This window comes from Gorilla gorilla, chromosome 9 (assembly GCF_029281585.2).
Source record: "Gorilla gorilla gorilla isolate KB3781 chromosome 9, NHGRI_mGorGor1-v2.1_pri, whole genome shotgun sequence".
Taxonomy (NCBI): domain Eukaryota; kingdom Metazoa; phylum Chordata; class Mammalia; order Primates; family Hominidae; genus Gorilla; species Gorilla gorilla.
The window spans coordinates 66,935,332-66,956,767 of NC_073233.2; the positions used below are offsets into that span (position 1 = coordinate 66,935,332).

The 21,436-nt window shown below is 45.3% G+C and overlaps 1 protein-coding gene across 1 annotated transcript in view; it reads left to right on the top strand.

The window, feature by feature from the left end:
• The window catches only part of DTX4 (deltex E3 ubiquitin ligase 4), a 36,572-nt gene that overhangs the window by 10,568 nt on the left and 4,568 nt on the right, over positions 1 to 21,436 (top strand). The window contains exons 3-8 of the mRNA XM_063693180.1: positions 6,106 to 6,167; positions 6,533 to 6,694; positions 8,482 to 8,543; positions 9,467 to 9,619; positions 12,575 to 12,736; positions 17,051 to 17,140. Of these exons, the coding sequence (XP_063549250.1) occupies positions 6,106 to 6,167; positions 6,533 to 6,694; positions 8,482 to 8,543; positions 9,467 to 9,619; positions 12,575 to 12,736; positions 17,051 to 17,140 (691 nt within the window). The remainder of the gene's footprint in view (positions 1 to 6,105; positions 6,168 to 6,532; positions 6,695 to 8,481; positions 8,544 to 9,466; positions 9,620 to 12,574; positions 12,737 to 17,050; positions 17,141 to 21,436) is intronic.

A 21,436-nucleotide genomic window follows, 5' to 3' on the forward strand; every position in this document is an offset into this window, starting at 1 on the left:
CTGGACTCTGGTTGAGACTTTGGCTCTTACTAGCCATATGATTTAGGACCAGATCCCTAACGTCATGGAGTCCTAACTTTCTCATCTGTAAATGCTGGCAGTAATATGCCTGTTAGGGTGGCTGTGAGGCTTAAAGAAGATTGTGGCCAGGCGTGGTGGTTCATACCTATAATCCCAGCACTTTGGGAGGCTGACGCTGGAGGATCTTGAGCCCAGGAGGTCAAGGCTGCAGTGAGCTATTATTGTACCACTACACTGCAGCTTGGGTGACAGAATGAGATTGTGCCTACTAAGCAACAATAGGCAACATTAATAACATTAATTGAACTCCCACTATATTGTAGTTTGGGGCTTTATCATCTCATTTAATCCTTGCAACAACTCTATGAAGTAGGCAAGTAGGCATTATCCCATTTACAGATAAGACAGTAGATGTTCGCTTGTTCAAGGGTACATAGCTAATCATTGGCAGAGAATGGGATTCAGACTTTAGGACATCTGACACTAGAGCCCAGATTCTGACTCTGCTGTGTTCCTCTTCTACCAAGCACCTACCACAATGCCCAGCATTCAGTAGGTGCAAAATGAGAGTTTCTTTCCCGTAGTCTCTCTGGAAGCCAGAGAGGTGACTCCAAATTGGAATACCGGCCTATTTTTAGTGATGACTTATTATGTGCCAGGCACTTTCCATACATTGTCTCAGTTATTTCTGTGACAACCTGTTGATGCTGTAGGTCCTGTTTGTATTGGTTTTTATGTTCTTGATTTTCCTGATCATAAAATCGAAGTGACCCAGATCCATATGGTGGCTGCAACCTTTGCCTGCCAGCCCCTGGTTTCTTAGCATCTCACAGCCACCCAATCTTCCCTTTCTGTCTCCAGAGAGGCCTGGCTCTGCCTGTGGCCCCTGATCCCAGCTGATCAGGATGGTTTTCAGTTGCATTGGGTGCCTAAGTCTGAAAGTCCAGGCTGCTCTAAGAAGGTGGTTTTGGTACTCAGCTGGGTCCCTGCACACAGAGGTTTGGCACTGGGAGGAGGAATGAAGGAGGGTACACCACAGAGTGGGAAGAGTGCCGAGTTGGAAATCCAGAGGCCCAGCCCCTACTCCTACCTCTGTCACTGGGGTGAGCCACAGAATCTTTGCAAGATCCAGTGGCCTTACCTACTGCATGGAGTTATTGTGAAAACCTCCACTAAGGGAGTTGGCCCCTTGGCAGTGCATTCTCTTACTCTGTGATCTAAGTGTTAAGCACAGACATCCTGCTCAGAATTGATTTCCCAAGGAGAAACAGAGCTCATGCGTTATGCGATAGGGGTTGGAACCCAGGTTTTGGTCTCCTGATCCACTGTTCTTTTGGCTAAAGCCCAGCTCCTCATTGTACACAAAGACAGTTTATAAAAGGCAAAATGCTGGTGAGATGCATGAGATTTTCATGACTTCCCCTGAGATGGTAGAAGTATTTGGGAGCAGAGAATGGATGGCTAAACCTTGCTGCTGCTTAATTTCTCCCCGATTTCACACAGCACCATCCTGGGGGCCTCTAACAGAGTTCCAGTGTGATTGCTAGCATGGAGGAGGGAGGCTCCTGTGCTGGGTAAGAACCCGTCCTCCAGAAACTAGGACTGTCTGGGCTTGAACCCAAGTTCCTTGCTGTGTCAGTTGGGGCAAGATTTGCATCCTTTGTCTTCAGTTTCCTCATCTGTAAGATGGGATAGTAATAGTAACTTCCTTTTACAGTTGTCTTGAGGTTCAAATGACATACTAAGTGTATAGACTTAGCACAGTGCTTGACACATAATAAGAGTTCAGTCAGTATAGGCTGCTGTCATTGTGATTGCTGTTATTATTGTTAACAGGTATCCATGTAGTTGAAGTCAAAGCTGAGTAGGGTCTGACATCCCACCTTGTCTCTGGTGCCCTTGACAAATGCCAAGTGACTTCATTGCCATCACTGAGGGAGAGGCACCCAGGTGGCTTTGAATCTCGATGAGGGAGTGGAGTCAGCAGCTTTATCTATCTTCTTTATTTCCTCTGCCCGCTAATAGAATTAGGGCTAGAGAATGGGTGGAGGTCCGAGCAGTACAGTTTCAAAAGGGTTATAGAAACAAGTTGTTTTTTTTTTTTTTCTCTACTCTGTTTTCCTGATGAGGGAGGCCCCTGCCTACTCCTCTCGATCTTCCAGCCCTTTGCTTTTCACCTCTTACCACCTCCCTCACCCCCAATCCCATCTTCTCCTCCAGCCTTTCTTGGCCATTTAATTAGCGTGTTTATTCCCTTTGTCTGGCATTGCCATCGACCTTCTGTCGTTGCAGGGCCCCTTTCCCCCTCCTCTCTCTGCCCATGACCTCTTCCAGCAACTTTCCCACGGAAAAAGGAAGACCAGGGAGGGCGGGAGGAGTGGGATGAAGAGAAAGGTTTGGGGGCAGGAACAAAAGATCCTGTGAATTATTCAGAGACAGAAGCAGGGGTTTTCTAAAGGGAAGCAAGAAGGGGGCTGTGCAGTGGAGGCAAGCGTCACCCCTCTAGCCCCCTCCTCTAGAGCTGAGGATTCTCTGACTCCAGCTAGGCCTCAGTTGCCGTAGAGACAAGATCCTTGTCCTGCTGGAGGATTCCTGGACTGGTGCATAACTCCGAGAAAAACACTGCTTCTCGTCATGGTGACTGCAGAGATATACTCCCTCCCTCCCTCCCTCAAAACTCCTTTCTCTGCCACGTTGCCAGCTCTCTTCTCTTGTCTTAGTTTTATGTTTTAGCGACAGAAACAAAAGACCCTCCATATCAGGGAACAGCCCAACTGAATGGGGGCAGGGGGTGTCTTATGATTGGCCAAGAAGTGGTTAGGATAGACAGTTCTGGCTGATGGAGTTGCCTGAAGGATGTGAGATGCATGCCTGCCATTGGGTTGCAGTTTTCTAGGAGAGCTCAGGCTTTTGAAGCTGGGGCCCCAAAAGGGTGTGACCAGCTGGGACTTCGTGGGCTGTTCTCCAAGGTTTAACCAGTAATAGTGGGGGAGGTGAGATCAGGTGTTGCCAACTCAACCGTCTCAAGTACTGCCCAGCACTCAACTTTATGCTGGATATCCCATGACCTCGAGAATCAGAAAATTGGAATATTAGAGCAGAAAACGTCTTTATTCAGCCCAATGCCCCTTTTATACTTGGGAGGTAAAAGCATAAACAGTCACCCAAACTTGCACAGGGCTCAGCTGTTTACAGTTATTTGACCTCGTTCCTAAATCCTCACAGGGACCCCATGGGGCAGACATTTAGGATGCCCTGTTCACGGCTGTGGTAACTTAGATATGGTCAACAAAACACAGAGAGGCTGTGCGGCTCTCCCAAAGGCAAAGCAGGTCAGTGCTGAGCGGGGCTAAAACAAAGACCCCCTGACTCCAGTGCAGAGCTCCTTCCATTACACAGTTCTGGATTTCACAAGCAAATATCCCCCTTCTCCCCAGACCCCTCCTTCCCAGAGCCCAGTGACAAGCCTACCCGCCATGTCATTCCTCTCCTCAAGTAGCAGGGACATGTATCTCTCCCACCTGTTGAACCCTCAGTCTTCTTGTGTGTCCCAGGTCCACATGCGGGCCCTTCCCTCCCTCTCTCCACATCTTGCCCCTGAGTTCTTGAGCTGCCTGAAATGTGTGGTGTTCTGGGGATTGGATTATTTCCTGGTTAGCCAGATTGGGTGTGGAAACCTGCCAGTCCAGTTTATGGGAACAAAGGTGGCTTTTGTCACCCAGATCACAGCTACTTATCAGCTGGAGTGGGGGCTCTGAAGATGGCGAGGGAGAAGGTAGGTGCAGGTCTGGGTCCTGAGTGCTGCCCCCTGCTGGGGAGCTGGGAGCAGGACACAGGAAGCCGGGTCTTTTCCCGAAACCTCTCCAGAAAGGGCTGGGCAAGGAGAATCGGCCATAAGTGGAGGACTCAGGGCTTGGGTGGCCATTTTGTTCTCAGATATTGGTGGGAAGTTGTCAGCCAGTTTCCGTAGCATCTTCTAACCCAAGACCCTCACAGTTTTACAGATGGGGAAATTGAGGCTCAGAAAAGTTAACTACCTTAGCGAGAAACTCCTGGCAGGGATGGGATTTGAACCTGATTTTCCTGACTGCCCATCCACCATACCATGCCTGGCCCTGGGGAGCAGGTCACAGAGTCCAGAAACAAGTCCATTCTTCTTTTCTTGGCCCAGTGGCCCTTGTTTTGTATTCAGCTTTCTCCTCCATCCTCCCATCCTGGTTTGATTTATCCTGGGGACAGTTTCAGAAGAAAAGCGGCTTTGGGTGGCCTGGTGAGACACAAACATTCCCATTCCCACATCTGTTCTTTCACATCCATCTCCCAGCATTGGTGCACATGTCACCATCCCTGGGAAGGGACAGAGCCCCAGGCAGGCTCAAAGTAGCTTAGAGCTGGGGAAGAACCTCCCTTACAGGCATGAGGGGCAGAGACAGACCCCACTGCTTGGCATGGAGGTCCCGTTGCAGCTTTCCCCATTCCTAGTGATGGGTTTATTCATTACGCTCTCTGAGTTTCTGGTCTATGTTTGCAGTGTGGGATGTTTTTAGGATTACATAAACACAAGAGCCTGGCATAGTAAATGGGCTCTGGTGCCAGATTTTCTGGCTTAGCTGTGTGATCTTACCAAGTTTCCTTAACCTCTCTGTGCCTCAGTGTAGTTGTCTCTAAAATGGTGTTAATGAGTGCACCTCTTGCATAGGATGTTGGAAGGATCAGACAGGTTTATATGCTGTGAGCAGTTGGAGCCACTGTTGGGAGGAGGTGAGCTCTGTGCATGTTGGTAACTGTAACATGTGAGTGAAGAAGGGCCATGAGCCGTGTGTTCACTGCTGACCCCCAGCATCGGGAATAGCAAACAACACAAAGTAGGGCTCAATAAACACTTTTTGGATGGATAAATCCATCCAAATTCATATTCTTTTTTTCCTCCTCTTGCTTTCCCAGCACCATCCTGCCCCCACAGCAGAGCTGTTGGCTTTGCAGGCTGTCTGCCTCCTGGAGTCATCTGTGACCGGGTCCATTAGCCTCTCCAAGCCCAGCTGCAGGAGTGTGGGTGGCAGAGAGGATGGCGCAAGACCCAGACCCATGTGTCCCATATTTTCCAAGTCAGCGCTGTGGGAGGGCCGCGCCTTTCCCAGGCAGCTGTGCCATCTCCTCTCCAGCCTGGCTGGAGTTGCTGGGGAGAAGGACAGAAAGGGGAGGAGGCTTTGCCTAATATTTATATATGTCTCAGGGAAAAGGAGAAGTGACAGCTGTTCTAGCAGTGGTTCCAAATGTTAGGCTGGGGATTGCTACATCTGCAGCCTCTCAGGAGCTTTGGGAAATGCAGCTTCTCGTGCTCCACAGGTGGATATTCTGGTCTGGATCTGGGACCCTGTCCTTCTAAAAACATCTTAGGTGACTCTTTTGTACACCCTGGTTTGAACTTGCTTCTTTGTTTTTTCATCCTTCAACAAATATCAATTGAATGCCTACTAGTGCCTGGCTCTGAACAAAACAGACAAAGATATTTTGCCCTTTGTAGAGCCTAGATTCTAGAAGGGGGCATAATAAGCAATAATTTCTTTTAAAGGATCCTAAGTAGAGCAGGAGTCCTGGCATGGGATGGAGGGGTGGGTAGCAATATTCAATACTATGGTCTCAGGAACCTCACCTGATAGGTAGGATTTAAGCCAGGACTGAAGGAGTTGTAGGAGGAAACTAAGCAGTTGTCTGGTGGAAGGGCATTTTGGGTACAGGGAACAGCATATGCAAAGGCTCTGAGGCAGGAGTGCACCTGGCTCCTTGAGAGCTGAGTGATATGAGAGGAAGCAAGATGAATAAGAGAAGCTGGGTGGCAGTGTTGGCAGATCGTGCCGGGCTCTGTAGGCCTTGCTAGGACTTTAACTTTGACTCTGAGTGAACTGAGGAACATAGTTCTGAGGTTCTGAGTGGTGGCGTGACATGGCCCGACTTAGGTTTTGAAGATGTCACTTCCTGCTGTCTGCTGTGTTAAGCACTTAACTGCATTTTATTAGAATTAAATACTGGTCCATTTTGTTCCACGTGTCAAAATGACATTGTATCTGCTCTTTCCTTTCACAGGGTCCCCACAGTCCCAGTGAAGAACCTAAATGGGTCCAGTCCTGTCAACCCTGCCTTGGCAGGTAAGAGAAACCCCAGGATGCTCTAGGTTAAGGTGGAGAAATCAGAGTGATGAAATAGGTCGTGAGCATTTGTGGAAAAAAAGGAGAGAATCTGAATATTAATGAAAGCAAATGGTGATTTTAGGAATTGCATGGGAAGGGTATGAAGAGTTTGGAAGAGAAATGATTACTAAAAGGAAAGCATGCAATTGAAGATAAGTGAGTGAATGAATAAGTTTCTGGGGAAAGTACAGGGTAGAGAATCCAGGAATTATGAGAACTTTCTGCTGGAAAGGAGGAGAGTAGGTTAATGGGGAAAGAGGAATTTGGGGAATGTTGAGAGCTAAGTCTCCAGTCTTTCCTCACCCATGCCCTGCCCCTTCCAGGAATCACTGGGATCCTCATGAGTGCAGCGGGGCTGCCTGTGTGTCTCACCAGGCCACCAAAGCTGGTCCTACACCCACCCCCCGTCAGCAAGAGTGAAATAAAATCCATCCCAGGGGTTTCCAACACGAGCCGCAAGACCACCAAAAAACAAGCCAAGAAAGGTACCAGCCTCTTGTCTCGTGGGGTACTGAGAGTCAAAGACTTGGCTGTCAGCCCTGAGTCTGCCTCAACCTCCAAGGGTCATAGCCACGGCTTCACCCTCTGTGCCTGAATTTCTTCATCTGTAAGTGGGCCTAACCAGTAAATCTTGACGATTATACCAAAGCTGATGTGTATGGATCAGATGGAAACACCTTGAGAAATAAAAATATACAATGCAGAAGTATAGAAACGTAAAAATATAAGGCGTGGTACAAAGAAAATATGTTAGAAGAGAAAGATGACTTTGGCATTGGAACCAAAACAAACTGGATTCAAATCGTACCTTTGTTTCTTGCAAGTTGTGTGACCACATGGAGCCCCTATTTTCTCATCTTTATAATGAAGTTAAAATAGTCACAACTGGTATAACTGGTATCCAACAGGTATATCCTGGAATGCATTGATGACAGTTAGGAAGTAGTCCCTGTCCTGTGTCCCCCTAGAACCTACAGATGCTCTGAAATCCTCCTTTAGGAACCCCCTCCTACCTGCACGCAATCCGGCAAATAAGAGGTCAATATCTGTACCTTCCTAGCACTGCAGGACCCCAGCTTAGCTCTGTGGCTTGTCTTTCTGGTCATTGGCATTAGTTGTTAAATTTGACCATCTCCCTAAGCCCCAATCTTGCAGGCTTGTGAAGTTTAAATTGGATCATGTGTGTGTTGCACTTAGCCCAGGGCCTGGCAAGAAATAGGCTCTTAATTACTAGAGCTTAATTCTTACAAGAGAAGCAGGGCAACTGGAGGAAATGGCCTGCATCGAAGCTTTTGGCTGTTGCATGATCCACTTCCTCAAACCCTTGTCCTACTTTTCCAGTCCATCAAGATTTCCCTGCTTAAATGAGCTCAATTGCCTTGCTCATAGTCTTATCGGAAATAACAGCATTTTACACTTTCCCACTCTTCCTGTTATTATTAATAGTGCATATCGGGCCCTTATCTGGCAGAGAGCTAAAGGGCAGTACATCCATTTGCTCATTCAATTGTCAAAGCAACCCTTTGAGGTAGTGCTATTATTGCTCATCCCCATTTCATAGGTGAGAAAACAGAAGCTTAGAGAAATTAAGGGAGTGGCCCAAGGTAGCACTGATCATTTTTCAGGTTTTATCATCCCATCCTCTACCTTCAGGTTGGGCTACCTTTTAAGAGTCCAGTCCCCCAAAAAAAATCCCTAAATCATTGCAGCCCATCAGGATGCTTCCCAGAGGATCACCCTTCCCCTGCTGCAGGACTGTGCTGGCTGGCAGTGACAGTGCCATCCACAGCCAGGAAAGATTGTTCTGGAGTCGTGGGTCATAACTTCCTTGTTTCCCATAAAAATAATCACACTTTGACACCACATTATAAATTGAGACTACACTTAGCAAATTGTAAAATGAAGGTGGTAAGACTGCCTAACATCTATTTAACGTGTAACAGTTTGCAAAGTGCTGTTATCAAATCATTTGATTATAAGGAAGAGAAACCCACTCAACTCTTCTCAATTAAAAAGTGGGTTTGTTGAAAATAGGCAGAGAGATGTCAGAAAAGGGACTGCAAGAAATAAAGCCTTCTCGTCAAACCATCTCACTAGCTTTTCCACAATCCATACTCTCTTCCATGTTCTTAACTTAAATTGCAGAAGGAATTCCTCCCCTTTTTGCTTTTAACTTGCCTGATAACTTCCCCCTCTACCATGTCTAGCACGACAAGGCTGTTTGATCTCTTACCTCTGCCTTGGTGGCCCACTGAACCTCCTGTCTCTGCAGGTAAAACCCCAGAGGAAGTGCTAAAAAAATATCTACAGAAAGTCCGGCACCCACCAGATGAGGTGAGTTCAGGGTTAGAAGAGCGGGATTCACCTTTCCATCACCCACAAGCATTTCCTCTTCTGTTGTTGGTTTCTACAGGATATGGCGGGGGCTGCATTCCAAGCTCTCATGGATACAGAACTGGTCAGAACTGACACTGAGGGTTCAAGGTCCATGGTCCAGAGCTGCAGCTGCACCTCAATCTCTCCCGCCTCCCCCTTCAGCATAGTGCTGGTTGTTTTTAAGCTACCTTAACATGACAGTCTCAATTTAAGAAAAACAGTGTGATAAGCCACAAGAACTCACCTTAAAATGGGTTTGATACAGAACAGTGGTTCTCAACCAGAGACAATTTGGCCCCTGAGGGAACATTTGGCCATGTCTGGAGACATTTTTGGTCGTCATTATTCTCAGGACCTTGTGAGTAGAGCAGAGGCCAGGGATGGTGCTAACTACCCTACAATGCCCAGGACAGTCCTCACAGCAAAGAATTGTCCTCCCCAAAATGTAAATAGTTCTGAGGTTTAGAAACCCTGTTGGACATTTATTTAAATAGCCGTCCCTCTGGTACAGTTAAAATACAATTCCTTTACCTTCCTTTACAAGTTCACCTTAAGTAAAGCTCCTCAGTGGGCTTGTTGACAGTATTTGTTTCCTCCATAAGCCGTTGAAGGACAAAACAGAAGGACAGTGCATTGTTATAGCCCTCACGATTATGATAATTTAGATGATGAGCCCAAGTTAATCAGTACCAGGAATTATTTCAGGACGTTGTTGTGTAAAGACAAAACGATATTTAGATTCCAGAAAGCACAGACACCCTGATTTGTGGGCGTTTTAGAAGAGAAGTGGTAAGAGCTCATCTGACCTCCGAGATCATGTGGAAATCTCCCAGGCTGGGTGAGAGCTGACAGCCTCTCTGCTGTGTCTCCTCCCTCCCCAGGACTGCACCATCTGTATGGAACGCCTCACGGCCCCCTCAGGCTACAAGGGCCCGCAGCCTACGGTAAAACCTGACCTGGTAGGGAAGCTGTCCAGATGCGGCCACATCTACCACATCTACTGCTTGGTTGCCATGTACAACAATGGGAACAAGGTCAGTGCCAGCCTATGGGGCTCCTGCCACCCTTCACACTGGGCTATGGAGTAGCAAGATGGTGAAGGCCCTTTAGGGCCCTTGCTCAAGTGATCTGGGAAGACTTAGAGGTTACCCCTAGGCAAGAGTGATGATCTTGGCTGTTCTCAGCAGGATCAGTTCTTTACTAAATTACAGTGCTGGTAAGACCTGTCTTCACCTTCCCTTTTGGGCTGTGCTATCTAACTCTCCATCTTCGGTGTCAGGTCTAAGAGTGGGGTAGGTTTTGCCCATGAGGGTTCTGAGGGGAGTGGCCCATTGTCATGGCCCATTGCTAGGAGAAGTGTGCTCCCATCAGTGAGAGAAGGAAGTTCTTATCACAGCGCTAGACCCATGGTGAGTATTCGTTCATACCATTGTAAATGGGTTTCCCAATCACCCTTTCTTCCCCAGGGTTAGTGATTTTCAGCTACAATTTTCTTTGGACAATTTCAAAACACCCTTGATTGGCCCTTCAAAGGTACTAAAGACTGTTGCCAAAGTACACCTGGTAATCCCTGCCCTAGAATCCCATTGTTGGAAGAGGGGAAGGCTGTTTGGGATGCTTGTCTTGTCTATTATCTGACAATGCAATGGTATCCCCTCATTAGAGCTGGTTCTTTGGAATCTGGAAGACTCCATAGGTGATCATTCTCTCCTTACAATGTCTGAGCATTTCCTAAGTCATTGACTCATGTTCTTTCGTGTACCTGAGATAACTTTTACTCCCTATTTCCATGAGTACTTCTTTCTCCAGGCCAAGCTTAGATTACATCAGAGTCTGAGATATCCCTGATAGCTCCCAACCTCTCACTAAGCAAGAAGTATGTCTGGATTATACGTCTGTCTGGTCTGGTCTATACGTCTCTTACTGTGGGAAAGAAGTAGAGGCAAGAGGGGTGGGAGACCTGAGCTGGAATCCTGGCTTATTAGCTGAATGACCTTGGACAAGGTTTTCCAATCTCTGAGAGAGACTTTCCATCTGGAAAATGGAGATTAAAACTATACCTACTTTATGGGGTCTTATGCTATTATTATTCAAATTGATATCGCCTTTGTATTAAAGGCTGTAATTTTTTCCTTCATCTTCATGTAGCCTATTTGATTGAAGTTCTCAAAGTGCTTTCTTGGTGTCCCTGAGAGACATGCTTATAGTGGTGGTCAGTCATTGATGGGGGATGCAAATCTGGATCACTTGCTCACTTTCCCAACCCTGGGCTAAAAGGATTCATTGGGATCTTGCATTTCAAGAAGTTATTTTGGGCTTAAAGGGGTTTCTTAGCACATTTGTTCCCTATTTGATGTCTATATTCAAGAAGAATATGGTAACTCTACTTTTATTTCCGTGGGGCTTTCAAAAATGTTTCTGAAGAGTCTATGCTTTATTCTCTTTTGCACTAATACTTTGAAGCATGCGTTTTTATTTTATCAAACACATGAGAGAAAAGGGCCCAAGAAGAAAGGAGTGATTCACCCTAGGTCATGAAGCAAGTCAAGGCCAAAGCAGAAAGTGGGAACCTGGTTTCAGAGAATAGTCACCCTGAATACGAGCTATTGCTTTAAGTGAGTAGACTGGAGAAGTCCCTAAATAGCTCAGCAGAGGATCCCTGTCTTCCCGAGGAGTTGGGGATGTCCTGGCAAGCTTTCATCCCAGCTGCGCAGCAGCACATTTTACACACGTTGCTCCCAGCCCATGCGCCTTCCTTCTCTTTGCCCCTCCTTTTTGCGAGCCTGGGAATAGGATTTGGTGTCCAGGCCCTCCTCCAGGCAGCACCTCACCAGGTCCTGCAGTGAAACCGTAACCCTGTACACCCCTGCATCCAGAACTGCCTCTTCCCACTAATGGAGCCACTGAGTTGCAATGCAAAGCTGGGGGTTTAAACAGACCCCACACCCTGACTAGCAGGAAGTCCTTTAATCTTGCTGTGCCTCGATTTTCCTCTCTACAAAAAGGGGCTACTAATTTCTTCCAGGCCAGTGTCAGAAGCTGAGGCCTAAATGAAACAAGAAATGTTAAACTCTTTATAGTATGATTTAAAGCACTATAATTACTGGCATCATTCTCTCTTCTAGGTATTTGTGCAGACCTTACACTCTATCCTTCTAAGCAAATTCACAGCTATTCTTCAAGGACCATTTTCTTAAAGTTATCCTCATTTACTCCAGCTCTTAGTGGCCAATTTCTCTTTTCATAGCAGTAGTTTCCAAACCTGTATGAGCATCAGTCTTTCCATGGAAATTATAAAAATGCTAATAACATTTAGATACACCACATGCTAAGATCTTCCTATAGATTATCTCATTTAATTCTCCCAACAACCCGATGAGACAGATATTTTTTATCCTTCTCCTATAAGGGAAACTGAGACTCAGAGAAGTTAATTAATTTGTCCAAGGTCACACAGCAGTCAGATGGCAGAGCTAAGAATTACGTCTAGGCAGTCTGATTTTCACATTCACAGCCTGAACCATTATGCTTTGCAGCTTCCCAGTTCTTACTCAGTGGACCCGATGTGGTGCCCAGGCATCTGTGTGATTAACAAGCTCTGTGGGTGATTCTGATGCTCAGGAACTGGGCAGTTGCTGCTCTCCAGGTCTTGCTGTCTGTTCCACCCATTTGGTACTGAGTGGCTGAATAATGACTCCCTGTGTAGGCTCCTGCCCTAGAGAGCTGGTCCCCTCCTCAGGGACAGGGGCTTCTCTTACATATCCCTCAGCATGGAGCATGGGACCAGTTGTGGAATTTACCTCCTATTACTTTGGAGAAAGCAGAAATAGCCTAGGTGACTGGGCTGGGAGGGAAAAACTAAGATCTATCACTCACCAGGGTGCATTTTGTTCCCCTGGCCCTTTATCTCTGGTACCTTTTGGGACTGGGTGGGGAAGTTATTACCAAAACTGTTTCCCAATCTGGCTCTTCTGGCCTTGGCCCCTCAGGATGGAAGTTTGCAGTGTCCAACCTGCAAGACCATTTATGGGGTGAAGACAGGCACCCAACCTCCAGGGAAGATGGAGTACCACCTCATCCCCCACTCGTTGCCTGGCCACCCAGACTGCAAAACCATCCGGATCATCTACAGCATCCCCCCTGGCATTCAGGTGAGCCTTTCTCTCAGGTGAGCCTTTCTGTCAGCCCTTGGTTTTTATTGTTCTATGTCTTTGTAGGTAAAAAGTTACATATGAAGAGTCTCCTTCCCACACTTTTCCGCCATCTACCCAGCCTCGCCCGCTGACACTACATCCCCCGACTCAACACTATTGTTCTGACTTTCCTATGTATCCTTCCAGGATTCTTTGTGCACACACAACACAAAATCGCATCCACCCCTCCCTTTTTTTTTCAAAAACAGTGACATTTAGGCACATTGTTTGGCACCCCGCCTTTTTCAGTTAACAATATAGTCTGTAGATCTTTCCACATCAGTATAGAGAGAGCTTCCTCGTTCTTGTGTCTGTGTAATCATCCATTGTATAAATGTACCACTATTTGCATTCAGCAGTCTCCATTTGATGGGCATATGGATTATTGCCAATCTTTGGCTACAACAAATAATGCTGGAATGAATAACCTTGTACACATGTGAATATATCTGTAGAATAATTTTCCAGAAGTGGAATTTCTTCGTCAAACGGTATTTGCACTTGTAATTTGATAGCTATACTTGGCTTTGATTTTGGTGGGCACTTCTTTCCTCTTTTGATTCTCTGAAAGACAGTCCTGAAGGACAAATCTGAACACTATTCCTGCCAGTAAATACAAATGTGGCACCTTCCTTCACACAATGAAGCTTTTTCTGAGTGTTCTGGGCTGTTGACTGTATGCATTTCTTTAGCAAATATTAATTCTTCTACCCTCTTTTCCTCCCTCCTAGTTTTCTTCTTCCATTTTGTCTTTTATTTAACAAACATGGAGTGTGGATTATGGTCCAGACATGTTCTAGACATTGGAGAAGGAATGAGCAAAGTAGACGCAATCCTTGCTCCTTGAAGCCCCTATTCTAGTGGGGCCAGGAAGGCCATAAAGGAAACAAATGAATAAACAAGGTACTTCCAGATAGTGATCATCGATGTGGGGGAAATGAAACAGGAAGTTGTGATAGCCTGTAAAAGAAGTGAATAATTCATAGTTCTTCCTGGAGGGGCTTACCAGCCAGTCAGGGGAAGATAAATGTACATCACTAATAAAACCTCTGAGATGCAACGTAGACAAAGTGAGAACACAGGCCTTCAAAGTCCAATGGACCTGGGTTGCCCTTCCTAGCTGAGTCTTTATTAGCTGGTGCCTTCAGCCCAGGGGTTCCCAACCCTCAGGCCACAGAAGGGGCCGCACAGTAGGAGGTGAGTGATGGGTGAGCCAGTAATACCACCTGTGCTCTGCCTCCTGCCAGATAAGTGGCAGCCTTAGATTCTCATAGGAACGCAAACTCTATTGTGAACTGTGCATGTGACGGATCTAGGTCGCGCACTGCTTATGAGAATCTAATGCCGCCTGATCTGTCACTGTCTCCCATCACCCCCAGATGAGACCATCTAGTTGCAGGGAAACAAGTTCAGGTCTCTCACTGATTCTTCATTATGGTGAGTTGTATAATTATTTTGTTATATATTACAATGTAATAACAATAGAAAGAAAGTGTGCAATAAATGTAATGCTCTTGCATCATCCCAAAACCATCCCCCACCACCCCGGTCCATGGAAAAGTTGTCTTGCACAAAACCAGTCCCTGGGGCCAAAATGGTTGAGGACAGCTGTTTTAGACAACAGGGCCTTGACCTTTTGGAGCCTGATTTCTTCACCTGCACAGCCAGGAGCCCAATTGGCAGAGGTTTGGTGAGAATGGGAGATAACGTTTGCCTATGCGTATTGAAGAATGAGCACAGTACCAAGGTGCTCAATACCTGGTCGTCAACATCATTTTAGGTCCTGCTTGTCATGGTAAAGAGGAGGGCTTATATCTGTCTGTCTGTCTGGAAGGGTTAGAGGAGACTTTCTAGTGCAGGGAATTGTCTAGTTGAGTCTAGAAAGACATAAAAAAAATGGAGGAGAACGTTTTTAGTGGGAGGAGGTAAGAGGGTTGTAGAGGAAAAATTTGAGTATCAAAGGGCAAGAAGGAAGGGTTTAATTTGGGGCTCAAGACTCGCAAGGAAGTAGAGGGAGGAAGCATGAAGGAGATGGAGGGAGAAGACTAGGCTGTGAGGGAGGTTGCAGCCAGATCATAGAAGGCATTGAATACCAGGGCGGGGGTCGTGGATTTTAATCATCAGTTATTGGATGTGCAGTTAGGAATATGGACCATTGTGTGAATGGAATTATGCTCTAGGAAGGCTAATCAGGCAAAAGAGTCGGGGATGGCCAGAGGAAAGAAGACCAATTAAAAGACCACTGCCACAGTCCAGGCCCTAGGAATGGGGCTCGAACAAGGGAAGGCCGGGATAAGGAAGAGAGAGATATGGTTGGATATGGGGTCAGGTGAGACTTCTGGAGTGTCTCAGAGGCAGTGAGTCAAGGTGATACAGACATGAATGAAAAAACAGGACTTGGGAGAAACAGACGATGTTCTGGTGAGCAGTAGAACAGACTGAAGCTTGCAAAGACAAACGTGGGGCTACCATTTCCTCCAGGATTAAAGAGCAGAGAGCCCACACTAGGGGATACAGGTGGTGCATGCTGCCTTGACGGGTGCCACGGTGGCTCCTTCTGAAAAACCCAAGCTCGTATCAAGGGAAATGCAGCTCTCCACTGTTAGGATCTACATTCATCCCTGAGTGTAAGTAGCAGGACACTCAGTGCCATGTCATTCAAGTTTCCAGGGACCACACAGGCATGCGCTTCTGTGAGGAGTCGAGACCTTCAAGCTCTGCATTCACTGCAGAGAACTATTCCCTTGGGGAGAAACTCTGGGTTGGGCTGAGGCAGAGTCGTGACTGCTCCACTTAGCAACAAGCTGGGAGGGCACAGCCGTGTTGGGTCAGTGCCAGGCAGGCGTCTGAGTTGGCCACACAAGCGGCAGTCGAAGGCAGATCAGGAGCAGTCAGAGCCGTGGTTAGAATTGGCCTTTCAGTCAGGCAACTTGATTTAGAAACAGCCGGGGCCATGGGAAGGTTGTAAATTTGTAGTGATTTCCTGTGAATGTCAAATTCATAAATGTTGGATTCTGCATCTCCGAGAAGGCGTTGTTGCTTCTTTCAGCTCATGGTGACCGCTCCCTTCTCTGAGACCCCATTGCATTTACCATGTCAAACCATAGGTGATCTTGAATCATGTTAACTATTTAAGAAAATGGAAAGCCACAGAATTTCGTATCATTTTGGAACCATGGTCCATAATAAGAGAAAGAGAAAAATCTGGGGTTTTTTCTTGCAGTTTTTTCATTCATTTGTTCTTCCACACTCATTCATTTATTCAGGCAGGATGTATTTGCTGATCATCTACGTGAGAACTTGTGCCAAGAGCTGCATGGAAGTATCAGTTTTATACTGGTTGAATCTAGAAGGGGTTTTTAAAGAGGGTTCCATCCCTCAGGGGGTCAGGGATTCTCAGAAATTATAGACAAACCTTTGTATGGGGAGGAGGGGATTTGGTCATTGTTACCGGGAGAAAATTTGCCGCTTTTCATGAGCTTCTCAAAGGGGCCTGTGGACTCATTCTGGGCACTGATTAGGAAACCTGTTCTCACTCAATTGTGCTTCAGTTTTTTTCTCGCCAAGTGGTCTGAGACTGCCTACTTAATAGGGTATTGGGTGGCAATAGTTGAAATGCTGTTAGAAGATTTTTAGTCCTGACTATCCCAATTCCTATTGTTAAAGAAGAAAACAAACAAAAACCCATGAGGACAAAGGAGAAAATCCACAAGAATCATTCAGAAAATTCTGTTGGTATGGCTCGTAGCTTGGAGGCACTTTCTTTATTCTGAGTAGTTAAAAATCCAGAGTGTGCCTCAGGAAACCTGGGCTTCAATTTTAGCAGAGCCACTAATATTACAGAAGCCACATATCTTCTCTGCACTGCAGATTTCTTCTTTTGTAAGACAATAGATGATGAAGATGATGGGCAATGATGTTAAACATTTACTGAGCTCTTACTACTCATCAGGCACCACTCACTTAACATTTATAACAGCCCCATAAGGGAAGGACTCTGCATCATTCCTGTTAGAGAGATGGGGAACAAAAGTCCCAAGAGAGGGTTCCAGCTAATACAGTGGGAGGTAGCAGCTCTGCATCCAAACCCAGGTCTAAGGACACAGAAACACGTGCTAAATGACCACTCACAGTGCTTTTTGGGTCTGTTCTCTGTTGAGGCTTTCTGGGAATTATTATTGTCATTATTATTGAAATTAGTCACAGCCTAACCCCGCTCTTATCAGAAATATTTTGAAAAATGCCATTTGCTTGCTTGCTTTCTGCTTTCAGGGACCGGAACACCCGAATCCTGGGAAGAGTTTCAGCGCACGAGGCTTCCCACGACACTGTTACCTTCCGGACAGCGAGAAAGGGAGAAAAGTAAGACCGGAAGTTTCCACATAGAACTAGGTTTTAGAATAGATCGGGCAGTTTACTTCTATGTCAAGGCCTAAAGTTTTGCTTCTTACAATGCACAGACCAAAGAGAACTGTGTCTCTTTTAAGTCTAGATGCACACAGTAACAAGGTCAAATTTGAGTCAACCATAGGTGGGGTGGCTACGATTAGAATTTTTTTTTTTTTTTTTTTTTTTTTGCAGGTAGGTGGGAGTGGACATTTAGTTTATGTATTAGCCTGTTCTCACGCTGCTAATAAAGACATAAATGAAACTGGGTAATTTATGAAGGAAAGATGTTTAATTGACTCACAGTTCCACGTGGCTGGGAAGTCCCCACAATCATGGCAGAAGATGAAAGGCAACTCTTATATGGTGGCAGTCAAGAAAGAATGAGAGCCAAGTGAAAGGGGAAACCCCTTATAAAACCATCAGATCTTGTGGCACTTATTCACTACCACGAGAACAGTATAGGGGAAACTGCCCCCATGATTCAGTTATCTCCCACTGGGTCCCTCCCACAGCATGTGGGAATTATGGGAACTACAATTCAAGATGAGGTTTGGGTGGGGACACAGCCAAACCATATCAGTTTGTTTCCTCTCTCGGGTATTAGTGGCAATAATTCATCTATTTTAAGATCCTGTGTCTAGAGCCCTGCTGCTTAAACGCTGGTCCTGGGACCAGCGCCAGTGGCACCACATAGGAGCTTGATAGAAATGCAGAACCAGAAGCCACTTCATCTTAACGAGATGCGTAGCTGATCTGACAACACATTGAAGCTTGAGAAACACTGGTCTGGGATAGGGATCTTAATATGTAGATTATTTTCTTTTTATGTACTTTCATATTATTTGACTTTTTCCCAAAAGGGCAGAGAAAACAATCATTAGGTTTCTGGATTCCTAGTGATTCATGATTAGGCTTCAGTGGTTCTATGAACTCTAAAATCAGAAAAAAAAATTTATGTTTGTATTTCTATGGATGAGGCCAGAAAATCATTGGATTTTCAAAATCTTTCCCGATCTCAAAAGGAGTAGGAACCATTGATCTAAAGGGAGTACTGGGGGGAATATTAGACAAGATATATTTTAGTGAGCTTTCTCTCCAAATTTCCGCTGCTTACTTCAACAAGTATTTATTCATCATGCACTTTGCATGTCAGCAGCTATGGCTATGCTGTTGCTGTGGGTCAGTGTCTTAGTCTGTTCTGGCTGCTGTAACACAGTGCCATAGACGGGGTGGCTTATAAACAATAGACACTTATGTCTCACAATTCTGGAGCCTGAGAAGTCCAAGATCAAGGCGCAGGCGGGTTTAGTGTCTGGCTAGGACTTGTTCATATGAACCCATCCTAGTTCGTAAATGGTGCCTTCTCACTGTGTCCCCACACTGTAGAAGGGGCAAGGGGTTTCTCTGGGGCCTCTTTTATAAGGGCACTAATGTCATCCATTAGGGTTCTGCTGTCATTACCTAATCACCTCTCCAAGGACCCACCTTCTAATACTGTCACCTTGGGGGTGAGGATTTCAACATAGCAATTTGGTGAGGACACATATTCAGACCATAGCAGCAGCTTCAGTCGGCTCCATGTGTCTTCCTGTTCTGGAGGCCAGGTGGAAGGAGCAGCCCTTCTGTGGCCCGTGCCCTTCCCATGGAAGGGGGCAGAGGACAAACAGAGAACCCAAGCGGAAGTGTGTAATCCCATTTAGAGCCCCTGGATGCTTGTTACTTCCACTCACCCTTCACAGGCCCCAACAAGTCCTGGGCAAGCTAGATAAGGGGTGGGACAGTGACCTTTCTACAGGGAGGCACTTCGGGTTTCATGTCAAAGGGTATGGATATGGTCTCCCCCTACAGGTGGCAAGCAGGTATTTTGGAAGAAATAGAAAATCAACCACACTGAGAAGACGTGCGAGTGCAGTGTCCCCAGATTAGGGGTCAGGACCATCCCTGATACTGTTTACCTTGAAGAGCCAGATTTCTGTGCTTGAGCCCTGGAGCTACATCCCAACTGTTGGCGAAATGCCTCCACTGTAAAGTCCTGCGGTTAAAACTAGAATCCTGTTGCCAAGAGCTGCTTTTCTTCCAGGCCTCCCTCTTTATGTTAATGACATACTCAGAGTCCCTGGTACCCAGATGGGCACATTAACCTTCTTGGACTCCTGTTCTTATCCACCGCATCCATTTAGCTCATTCCTCCCTGCACTCACTGCCTTCCAAACCACTAGACTCCTCTTCTAACCCTGCCACTGCCAACATAGATAAGACTTCTTCATCTTTTACCTGCTACCAGGTTAGTTTCAAACAGTTTCTAGAATCAAGCTTTTTGTGTGTAAAAGAAATAAAACGAAGAAACAACAAAGTGCAGTCTTCTCAGCTTGACATGTAAGACCTACTACAGTGTGAGTTAAACCTTCTCCTCACACCAGTTTCTCATCCTTATTCTTCACATCTGCTGTTCCAGGACCCTAACCTTGGGCTTCCTTATAGATTGAAGTATAATTAGAGGATGGGCTTTGAAGCCAGAACAGCCTGGGTTCAAGTCCCATTTCTGCCATTTACTAGCTGTGGGAACTGGTTGGCTTCATGTCTTGAAGTCTCAGTTTCCTAATCTGTAAAATAGTGGTGATAATTTCCATCTGTATGGACAGGATGTTGGAAAAATTAAATGAAAATATCATTTGTAAAATGCACAGCATAGTGACAGCAATTGTAATTTATCCATGCCTTGGGTTTACATTTGTTTACTGTGTCTATACATCCTTCTCTATTGATATGCCCCAAATCCTTCCCTTCCTTTACTACTCAGCTCAGAAGCAAACTCCATGAATTCTAGACTGATTCCCATCTGAGAGTCAACAGAGTGGTGATTCAGACCATGGGCTATGGAGTCAGGCAGTCCTGAAATCAATCCCTTAACCCCACCGCCCCCAGCCACTTACTAGCTATAAGACCAAGGCAAGTCTTTTACCTTTTGAGCCTCTGTTTCCTTGAGAGGCATAATGAGAGTCCAGTTTTCTGTCATTTAATGACAGGGATATCATTATTATTAGACAGCTTCATCATCATACAAACATCGCAGAGTGTACTTACACAAAACTAGATGGAATAGCCTATTACACAGCTAGGCAATATGGTATAGCCTATTGCTTCTAGGCTACAAACCTGTACACCATGTTACTTTATTGAATACTATAGGTAGTTGTATAATGGTAAGTATTTGTGAATCTAAACATTGAAGAGGTATAGTAAAAATACAGTATAAAAGATAAAAGTGGTATATCTGTATAGGGCACTTACCATGAATGGTACTTGCAGGACTGGAAGTAGTTTTGGGTGAATCTGTGAGTGAATGTGAAGGCCTAGGACATTGCTGTGCACTACTAAAGACTTTATAAACACTGTACACTTAAACTACACTAAATTTATTAAAACTACTTTTCTTTCTTGAATCATAAACTAACCTTAGCTTATTGTGACTTCTCCATTTAAAAACCTTTTAATTTTTTTAACTTTTGACCTGTTTGTAACAACACAGCTTAAAACACAAACACATTGTACAGCTGTAGAAAAATATTTTCTTTAATCCTTATTCTATAGCTTGTTTATTTTTAAAAACTTTTTTTTTTTACTTCTGAAACTTTTTGTTTGAAATGAACACACGAACATATACATTAGCCTTGACCTACTAAGGGCAGAATCATCAGCATCACTGTCTTCCACATCCATATCTTATCCTGCTGGAAGGCCTTGGGGACAATAACAGGAGTGGAACTGTCATCTCTTATGATAACAATGCCTTCTTCTGGAATACCTTCTGAAGAAACTGCCTGAGGCTGTTTTACAGTTAACTTTTCTTTTCGTAAATAAGTAGGAGTGCACTCTACAATAATGATTAAAAGTACAGTATAGTAAGTACAGGGCAATAGGAATTTCTCAGCTCTATTGTAATCTTGTGAGATCACCATTGCATATGTGTTCAGTCATTGACCAAAATGTCACTATATGTGGCACATGGGCATACCTATATCATCTGATTACTGTAACGATTATATGTCCCAATGCCCAACACTGAGAAAGTAAACACTCAGGAAATAGCAGCTCATATTTCTAATGTCTGCTTTTATTACTAATACTATTATGGTTTCCTCTTCTCCAGCCCATACCATGTTTACAGTAGTTCAGTTTTCAACCCAAGACATTTTCACTGGATGCTTTTTCTTCATGCCGGACACTACTCTGACCAGGGCCTGGAACAGGGCATTAGCCACTAGTCTT